At 33.5% G+C, this 10923-nt stretch overlaps 1 protein-coding gene across 17 annotated transcripts in view; it reads right to left on the reverse strand.

Annotated features, from left to right (window-relative positions):
* Positions 1–10923, reverse strand: part of SOX5 (SRY-box transcription factor 5) — a 997462-nt gene that overhangs the window by 662518 nt on the left and 324021 nt on the right. For 4 of the 17 annotated variants that reach the window (XM_038577058.1, XM_038577057.1, XM_038577056.1 and 1 more), the window contains exon 1: positions 10596–10820. The exons of 12 other annotated variants lie outside the window; for them this stretch is intronic. In XM_038577058.1, the coding sequence (XP_038432986.1) occupies positions 10596–10674 (79 nt within the window). In that variant the 5' untranslated portion in view covers positions 10675–10820. Of the gene's footprint in view, positions 1–10595; positions 10821–10923 lie in introns of those variants that run through there. One more of the 17 variants, XM_038577072.1, reaches the window with a different exon arrangement.

The following is a 10923-nucleotide window of genomic DNA, read 5'->3' on the forward strand; positions in this document are numbered from 1 at the left end:
GGGCAGAGAAAGAAAGAGATTCTTAAGCAGGCCCTATGGCTAGTGCAGAGCCTGATTCAGGGCTACATCTCACAACCCTGAGGTCATGACCTAAGCTCAAATCAGGAGTTTGATGCCTAACTGACTGAGTCACCCAGCACTCCAAAGACCAGGATTTAATCATCAGCCCTATGACAGAAGAGCTATGTCTTTGGAGATTTATTTAACCTCTTACATAGATAAGCCTTATTTTCCAAAAATCTCCCCAAAATTAATACATATAACTATTTTATCATAATTTTTTTCATTTACTTATAGATGTAGAATAATTTTTATAAGGATAAATTCATCAACTATTCGACCTTTTTAAGCTTTAGCCCCCAAAGTGTTTAGTTCTATCATTTCAAAATGTTTAAACATTTATTATTGATTCTTGTGACATTGCAACACAATTCTTAAATTGCATAAATATAAACTACATATATTTTCTGCCCTGGGATGGTGGAGTTACCTGTGTCATCAACTGGATTATGTGGTCACTACTTTAAAAAGACTTTAAAAAGTACTTTAAGGAAAACAGAATTCTACTTCTAGAATATTGGTCTAACATACTATAACCAGAGGTTTGGAGGTGATCTAGAACCAGACTACTTGCATACTTTGGATTATTTTTTTATTAAGGCTTTTCATTTTTAAAAGTCTCAATAATTTTGGGTGACTTCTAGAGTACCTAAGTTCTTTAAAAGTGTATAGAACAGTAAAAAAATCATACACCAAGAAAGACCTGCTCAGATTTATCATAGAAATATAAAAGTGGTGTAACATCTAAATATCAAAAAATGGAACATACTATATTAATAAAATATAAAATAATGCAATTATTCGATAGATGTGAATAACATTTGACAAAAATCCAACACCTTTTCATGATAAAAACACTCAACAAATAAGCAAAACAAGAAAACTTCCTTAATACAGAGCATCTCCAAAAAAAAAAAACAAACACAAACTGTAACTATTATACTTAATTGTAAAAGACTGACTGCTTTACCCCAGATCTTGGAATAAAACAAGGATGTCTCTACTCACACCATTTCTATTCAGTATTGTATTGGAAATTACAGCCAGGTTTGTTAATAAAGAAAAAGAAATAAAAAAGATCCAGATTGAAAAGGAAGAAGTAAAACCATCTATTTGTAGATAACATTATTTTTATTTGAAAATCCAGAGAAATTCACTAAACACACTATTAGAACTAAAAATAGTTCAGTAGGGTTGTAGGATACTTTATTAATACATAAAAATCAATTAAATTTCTGTATACTAGCAATGGCAATTTTAAAAATAAAATTAAGAAAACAATTCTATTTACAATAGCATAGAAAAAAAAAAAAAACAAAATAGGGCAGCCCTAGTGGTGCAGTGGTTTAGCACCCCCTGCAGCCTGGGGTGTGATCCTGGAGACCCGGGATCGAGTCCCACGTTGAGCTTCCTGAATGGAGCCTGCTTCTCCCTCTGCCTGTGTCTCTGCCTATCTCTCTCTCTCTCTCTCTCTGTCTCTATGAATAAATAAACAAAATCTTAAAAAAAAAAAAAAGAAAATACTTAAATGTAAACTTAGTAACAGAAGTGGAAGTCTTTTACATTTAAAACTAAAATACCATTGAAACAAAATAATATCTAAGAAGATGGAAAGACATGCCACATTCATGGATCAGAAAACTTGATATTCTTAAATGAAAAGACTTCCCAAAATGACTTATAGATTCAACACAACCTCCAGCAGTATTTTAGATGGCTTTTTTGGTAGAAACTGACAAGCTGATCCTAAAATTCATATGGAAATCAAGGGAACCAGTATAGTTAAAACAATCTTGAGAAAGAAGAAAAAAGCTGGGGAATGCAAAGTTCCTAACTTCAAAACTTAAGGCAAAGCTATAGCAATCAAGACAGTGTGGTACTGCCATAAGGATAAAAATATAAATCAATGAATGGCATGAAATTGAGAGTACAGAAATAAACCCTGACATTTATGGTCATTTGGTTTTTGACACTCTTGCCAAGACAATGGAGGAAGGGACAATTATGGAAGGAGGGAAGGAAGGGTAGAGGGAGACGAAGGAAAGGAAGGAAAGGAAGCGAGGGAGGAAAGAAGGTAAGAAGGGAGGAAGGGATGGAAGGAAAGGAAGGAAGAAAGAAAAAAGACAGAAACACAGAAACACGGAAAGGAACAGAGAGAAAGAAAATAAATCTGGTCTTTGCTCCTGATTCCTAGCACAGAGATTCAAAAACTTTTGGATTTCTCTGAACAATAGGCATGCCTTTGTTATGCTATGACTTCACTCCTCTAACTGTGCCCCTAGATAGCTTCTGGATGGGAGAGGTTGTGAAAAAAAAGCAATCATGTGATTTGAGGACTGGAACTTTCCAGAACATTACTACCCCAAACTCTGAGGAGAGGAGAGAGGTTGAAGACTGAGTTTAATCAAAAGGTTAATGATTTAATCAATCATGCCTATGTAATGAAACCTCAAGAGGAGCTCTAAACAATGAGTTTTGAAGAGCTTCCTGGTTGGTGAACATACTGATATATGGGAGGGTCATATACCCTGACTCCACAAAAACAGAAACTCTTGTACTCAAGACCTGACTAGACTTATCCTATGCATATCTTCATCTGGGCTATTCAGTTGAATCCTTTATAATAAAAAATATAGCAGTTTTATAAGTTCTATGAGTCATGCTAGGGAATTACTGAAGCTGAGGGAGTGTTGTGAGAACTCCCAAATTTGTGGCCAATTCTGTCTGACAGAAGTGTTCATTGCAGTTACCTTCTGAAGTAAGGGCAGTCATTGGGGACCTTACTCTTCAATTTCTAGGATCTGATGCTAAATCCAGATAGTGTCATATTGAACTGAATGATAGAACACCCACTAAACATCTGAGAAATTAGTATTGGAACCTAACAGTCTTTTCAACAAATGGTTTGGGGAACAACTGGATATCCATATGCAAAAGAATGGAACAGGACTCCTACCACAATACTATGCAAAAAAAAATAATAATAATAACTCAAAATGGATATTACTAAAAAAAAATGGATATTACTAAATGTAAGAGTAAAAACTATAAAACTCTTGGGAGAAAGCACAAATATTCATAACCTTGAGTTTGACAATGGTTTTTTAGACACAACACCAACAGATAAGACCAGCAATTAAAAAAAAACTGATAAATTGGATTACATCAAAATATAAAAACTTTGTGCTTCAAAGTACACAATCAAGAAAGTATTGAACATGTTTTTGTCTCGGGAGCAATTTAAAAAAAGTTAAAAAGACAAACTACAGAATGGGAGAAAATATTTTCAAATCATACATCTGATAAGGACTTATATCCAGAATATACAAAGAACTCTTTCAACTCTATAATAAAAGGTTAAACAACCTAATTAAAAATGGACAAAGAATCTGAATAGGCATTTCCACAGAGAAGATATATAAATGGCCAAATAACACATGAAAGATACTTAACATCATTAGCCACTAGGAAAATGCAACCCAAGACCACAGTGATATACCACTTTATATCCCCTAGGATGTCTAATAAAAAAAAGATAGGTAATAATAAATGCTGATGAGATTGTAGAGAAACTTTACATCAAACTGAGGGTGCTTTGGAAAATAGTTTGCAGTTCCTAAAAGATCAAATATAAAGTAACTGTATGATCTAGCAATTCTGCAGGTGCTTTGGAAAATAGTTTGGCAGTTCCTAAAAGGTTAAATATAAAGTTACTATATGACCCCACAATTTCACCCATGTATGTCCATAAAAGAAAATGAAACATATGTTTGTCTATCTAAATACTGTACATGAATATTTATAGCAGCATTATTTATAAGAGCCAAAATGCAGCAACAATTTAAATGTCATCAATCGATGAGTGATGAGTGAATAAACAAAATTTAGGTACAGCCATACAATGGAATATTATTCAGCCATAAAAAGGAATAAAGTACACATTACAACAGGGATGAACCTTGAAAGCATATCAAAAGAAAGAAGCCAGTAACAAAAGAACATATATTGTATGATTCCATTTATAAGAAATGCTCAAAATAGGTAAAGCTATAGAGACATAGAGCAGAGACACAGTGACACGTTAGTGATTACCTAGAGTTACAGAGCAATCAGATTTGGAGTAGGGAGAGACTGTTGCTGAATATAGAGTTTTTGTCAGATTAAAATGTTCTCAAATTATATTGTGATGATAAACAGCCCCTTGAATTTACTAAAAAACACTGAATTGCATGCTTTAAATGAGTAGATTGTAAAGTATATAAACTCTACCTCAACAAAAGTTTTTAACAAATCACACAATATAAAGCAAAGATACATTAATATAATTTTGTTCCCATTTTTTTAAAAAGTACCCACATCTGCCTTAAAAAATCTAATCATGTTAAGATAATACAAAAAATATTTTATATTTTATACACTATTTCTTGACACATAACATTAATGCCAGGCCAAGTTTAATTACCAACAATAAAATAATAAGAAGATATTCTACTTTTAAACTATTCTTCAGAGATTAATCTTTCAACAAAGTTCAAGTATTATAATATAATCCAAGTATAATTGTCACTTTATCAGTACTGGTAGTGAAGGGAAAAATTTTTTAATCCAAACTATGGTGGTAGTTCAGAATATAATTTGTTAGAAGCTGGAAATCATATAGATACTTTAATGATTTTAGAATATTTAAGAATGACTGTTATAAAACTTTGCCAAACAAAACTAAATAATTATATGAAGAAATATATATACTTAAAAATATCAAATTTCAGTAACATAAAATTGAAGTTTCCCAATACTTCCTATTTAACTTTTTTTTTTTAATATTTTTTTTTAAGTTTTATTTATTTATGATAGTCACAGAGAGAGAAAGAGAGGCAGAGACATAGGCAGAGGGAGAAGCAGGCTCCATGCACCAGGAGCCCGACGTGGGATTCGATCCCGGGTCTCCAGGATCGCGCCCTGGGCCAAAGGCAGGCGCCAAACCGCTGCGCCACCCAGGGATCCCTAACTTTTAATTTTAATATGAATTCATTAAAAAAATACAGGCTACATTATTCTGTAAAACTATCTCACATTTACTCAGTTTCATAATGGTAAGTCATATGACTAAGCAGCTTGACCATTCCAGTTATACAAACGACAGTGACTAATCTCTTTATTTAATACATGTTTTGACTATTCACATATATTTTCTGCCACTGAAATTTAAATAAGGGTCCCTTATCTTCTCTAAAGTGGGTGCACACATCGCTTTGACTTAAGTTGGAGATTTGCTGAAAAACAGCCATCTATCCACTCATTTATTCCACAAAAAGTATTTATCATAAGATATAGATTATGTTATAAGGTAAAATACAAAGATAAAAAGTACATGTGTTATGGGATTATCTAGAATTGACTATGAGTTCAGGCTTTGACTTATAGGTGGTTCAACCTTAGCTCTCTCATCTTTTAAGGTGATAATTAATTGAACTAATGAGTTTACAGAACCCCAAAATAAACATTAATTTCTCTTTTCTGGCCTACTCTGAAGGCTAAGAAGATTAATCACACATGGATTCTGCACTTTAGAAGTTAACAGTACAGCAGATATCATCATGTGTATAAATAGATTAATTAAGGTGAAAAATTATAAAGTAGGAATTTCCAGTGATAAAATGTGAGATGATTCCTACCAGATACACAAAATAGAGCATCATCATTATCACCAATTGGAAATAGCATTTAGGTAGTTGATTAGCAAGCTAACTAAATAATTATTAAGTAAAAAGAAGATAAATAATAGTTTGTTCCCAGGAAATTCTAAATAATTGCAAATAAAGTCAAACATTATAGAAAAGATGTTTACTTCTTAGTAACATTCCTTAACATAATGAATAAAAATACCTCATTTCCTCTATTGAGAAATTGTTAAGTCTGGCTTCCCATCTCCAGCATTTATTCATGACCACTGGAAAGTTACTTTACGTCTTCATTTATTTTCTCATCTTTTAAAAGGGAATTATAATAATGTATGCCTTATAGGGTGCTTAGTAGTATTAAATGAGTTAATGCTTGTCAAGTGCAAGAGTGCCTAGTCCATTGAACATCATTGAGTATTACTGTAGATATTCAATCAGTGTTACAACATTTTATTACTCTTATTATAATCTTTCATGCCACAGCAAAACTGTACAGTATTTTAATTACCATTCAACAGGAAGACAAAATGTCATAAGGGAAGATTACTCATATTTGCATATTGGAAAAACTAGGGCTTTTCTTTATATCATTTATAGTGGCCTGCAGGATGAAGTTCTATGATTGGCTAGGACTGTATCATGTACCTTTGTCATGGGCAGAGAATGAACAAGCAGTTCCTCCAAAGGAAAGGACATGTATGCATGGTGTAGCATGCCGAAATACAAAACAATGGTTGCCTACCTATATCTAATATGTAAATAGGGATAGTTTTTGCTGTAATTTGAGTTTTTAAATTTAATTGAATTCAGAAAATGTTGAACAAAGGAGCGATTTATATAAAATTAGAATTATTTAGTTAAAATTCCTTATAAGACTCCATCGCCGTCCACAGCTAATTGGCCATTGAATCATGCTCATCCCATCTCTTAAAAATCTATAAAATCTGTCCCTTCCCCTCCATTTCCCTAGATATTGTCCTTCTCTACACTCTTGTTTTTCTATTACTTTGACTATGGTAAGTTCTTTAGTCGTTCTCATTTCTCCCATCCCAAAATCTACACATGGGACAATTTGTGCATGTTGTGCCATTCTTCTCTATCTACTCACCTTCAAGAATTAGCCTAATTATTTTACCTTCTCAAGTGAGGTCCTTTGTAACTCTCCAAGGAATACTGAAGAACTTCTCATTTCACAGGACCCACAAATGGTAAGTTAGCATACATATGGAAGTATCCAATTATTAATTTTTACCAAATTAGCACAAGTTTTTATTATAAAAACTCATGCTGGAAAGGAATGGTAAAAAGAGGTTTTCATATGTGGTTAGTGAAGCTGAAAATGGTTCATATATTGTAAAAAAGTATTTGGATCCTATATGCTAGCAATCTTACACATATTCATATGTAAATTTATTTGAGATTATACCCTGAGGAAATACTTCTAAAAACAATATATATATATATATATATATGAAGCATGAGTCCAAATGGCTAACAATAGGGCACTGCTTAACTAAACCATGGATCCTTTCCCTACTAATCAGCTCAAGAAAATGAGGCTTAGTAATTAGCTGAGTCCTGATCCATATACACATTCCTGTGATTCCCGCATCCAAAAGTCCAAAACACTAATCTTATTCCAAAATATTAATGCTTTAAAATATTAATTTGGTTTAATAGGCAGAAGATCTGTAGTTATATAACCAATCTCACACACACACACACACACACACACACACACACACGCTATAAAATTGACCTTAAAGAAAAAAAGAAAATGACCCAAAGGATAATGTCAAAATGTTACAATGTTAATTTTACAATTACAGGGACTTCTTACTTTCTTCTTTTGCTCATCTACATTTTCTAAACATCTCATCAATAAATTATGTAACTTTCATAATAACCAAAAGGTTATCAAATAGAATAACAAAACTTTCCTAGGAATAGTAGAATTGTATATTGCTATTTAAGTGGTGGAAAGAAAGGATTTTTATGAAGGTTCTGAGTTGGCACCTCATAATAATCTGATCTCATAATAACCTAATCTTTCTCCTCAGCACACAGATGCCCTCTTAGGCTTCCTATCCAGGTCCATTTTCTGTGTAGTAGCCAAAAGTCTTTTAAAGAACCATTTATTGACTTATTTTACTATGTCTTAGATACCTTATCTACATTGTCTCCTTACTTCACAGACACCTCTAAGTATGCACTATTAATACTTAACCAATGAGAACACTGAGTTGAACTTAATTGTCTATGGTTGGTTACATGGTAAGCATGTGGCAGATCTGGGACTTGAACCTAAGACTGTCTGACATCATAATCCATTTTCTTTCTAATAGACAACATATACCTCTTCAAAATATAGCTGTCTCTGTATTAATTCCCCACTTCATTTTATTTTTAAGTATTTGCTAATGTGTCAAATAAAGTAATTATTAAAATCAGTTTACAGTGGGAAAAACATAAGAATTGGAGGCCACACCCCCGCTACCTATAACTACTCCCTTCTTCCTTTTATTTCTGTATAGCACTTACTATCTTTTTTTAAGATTTTATACATTTATTCATGAGAGACACAGAAAGAGAGGTAGAGACATAGGCAGAGGGAGAAGCAGGTTCCCTGCAGGAAGCCCAATGTGGGACTCCAGTAACATGCCCTGGGCTAAAAGTAGGCACTAAACTGCTGAGCCACCCAGGCATTCCTAGCACTTACTATCTCTAAAATTAGTTTGCTTTATGACCTTACCTATTTTCTTCATTACTTTACCTACTTTTCTTCATTACCTCTAGCACCTAGAACAGTGCCTAATTAAAGTTAAATACTTAGCAAATGAATAAATAAATGTATTCATAAGGACAGGTCAAAATTTGTCTCTTTACTAAGCTATGTATGACAGGCTTGACAAATCTACTAGCCTGTTAGCTTTTAAAGTCTCGTTTCTTTAATGGAAAACTGCCTAAGGTTTTTATAAGCTAAAATCCATTCATTCAAAAACTACTTATTGAGCACCTACTATATATCTTTATTATACTACAAATATTAGTAGTATAATATATACTACTATACTATATATACTATACTATATACTATATACTATATATATATACTATACTATACTACTATATTATATACTATAATAATATATATTATAATAAATAATAATTAGCAGAGTCTCTTCAACTGGGTAACCAAGAAAGAAGACATTTGAGTTAGGAGGTGAAGGAGTAAGACATGCATAGTGAGGAAAGAATTTTTCAGGCAGTGAGAATAGCATGTCAGAATGACTGTATTTTCAGAGTGGCTGTAATGCAGGGAATGAATGAGAATGAACAGGAAATTAGATCAGATATAAGGGAGAGTCAAAGATGGGTTGTGTAAGGCCTTGTAGGCCATTGTAATAATACTGGCTTTTATTCTCAGAAAAAAAAATAGCAGCCATTGAAGGGGTTTGAGCAAAAGTGGAACATTCTGTGACTTAGGTTTTTAATGGGCTCAGCACTTCTCAATGGGGTTGCTATTGGTATTTTGGGTAGGCAATTTCTCTTTGCCCTGACCATCAAGCCCATGGTTGATCATTTAGCATCTCTAAATCCCCAGACCTTCTGAACTAAAAATGCTCCCACTTATTTTCAGAGCTATGCTATAAATAGACTGAAGGTAGGTGTAAAGAGCCTATTTTGATATTCCAGGCAACAGCTGGCATTATCTTGAGCCAAATGGTAATGGTATAAATTCAGAATATATATTTTGGCAGATAGGATTTACCAGTGACATAGATACGGATGTGAGTGAAAGCTAGAAGTCAAAGGATGACTCCCAGGTATTTGGAATGGGCAAACAGGAGGGAGTTGCTATTCACTGAAGTTGTGAAACTGAATATGGATGAAGCCAATTTGTGAAGAAAGCAGGAATTCAGTCAAGACACATTAAGAACTACGATGTAAAAACAGATATATCTATATTTTATGGAAGAATTTTGTAAAATGGGGTAATGAGGACTACTGCTGAACTGAAGGATTTTGCTAGGATGTGTTTTATGAAGGTAAAGAGTTAAATATTAGATAAATGAATAAATGATTACTAATAATGAATAGTAATATATTAACCAGTTTAAGCAATCAGATTATGTCAAGAAAAGGGTTTTTTTTCCTTCTTTATAAAACTATAATCCAAAAGAATGAGTCTAATTGTGGAATTTCAAACGATAAATGGTGTGGAAGTAGGTAGGCTTTTAATGCTGTTAAAATCCCACCAGGCCCATATTGCATGGAGTAGATATCCTGCAGTGAGATTAGGCTCAGCCTTGGGAAAACAGTGGGTGCACTACTGTCCTGTACCTCATACTGACTAAGCACCATCGCTTCCAACACAGTAGAGTCAACAGTCAATAAGTGCGAACTTTTCCACATCCATAGGCAATTTAAGGATTTCAGAGGAAAAGCTTTATCTAAACATGGTTTAGACATTCTTTATCAGTTGAATTTAGTCATTCTTCCAGAGATGGAACAAATGATCTGAATTGACACAATGAACTAACTGATACACACAATTTAGAGTTGGTAAGAGGAAGTGTCCAATCGCATCACTGATGGAACTTTCCCCTAGAGACAGGATTCCACCTACCCATGAGTAGAAAAGTCTCATTTTGAACAGCAATGCTCATCATATAAACATGAAGTTTCCCTCCAAATGTGTTGAGTAACCAAACTCACATAGTCAGAAAAATTTCCTTCTCTTTGGATTTATGCGGCATTTATGAACATTCTATCACAATATGTTCTATTAATAGCCTCTATGATTTGATACAAGGGAAATATTTGTATTCAAAAAGAAGTCCTTGCACTCACATATACACAAGTACACTTTGCTTCCTTCAAAACATGGCATCATTTTCCAGACTGACTTGGCCTGTTGTGTGATACCCATCCTTTTTCGCTCTGTAACATTGGTGGAGGGGAAGGGGATGCAATGCTTCAGTCAAATTGTATCCCCAATCACCAGTTAGATAAAGAAGTTAGAAGGTTCATGCAAAGGTGGTTACTTGAACTGAAGTGGGAGGAATGTGATAAAGAAGTAGTAGTGGCAGACAGATGCCCCATGGGCTTCATATTGTTGTTTCACAGAAGGACATACTGTGTCATAATGAATTACCACTAATTTGAGCCAGCAGTACTG

This window comes from Canis lupus, chromosome 27 (genome assembly GCF_011100685.1).
Source record: "Canis lupus familiaris isolate Mischka breed German Shepherd chromosome 27, alternate assembly UU_Cfam_GSD_1.0, whole genome shotgun sequence".
Classification (NCBI taxonomy): Eukaryota; Metazoa; Chordata; class Mammalia; order Carnivora; family Canidae; genus Canis; species Canis lupus.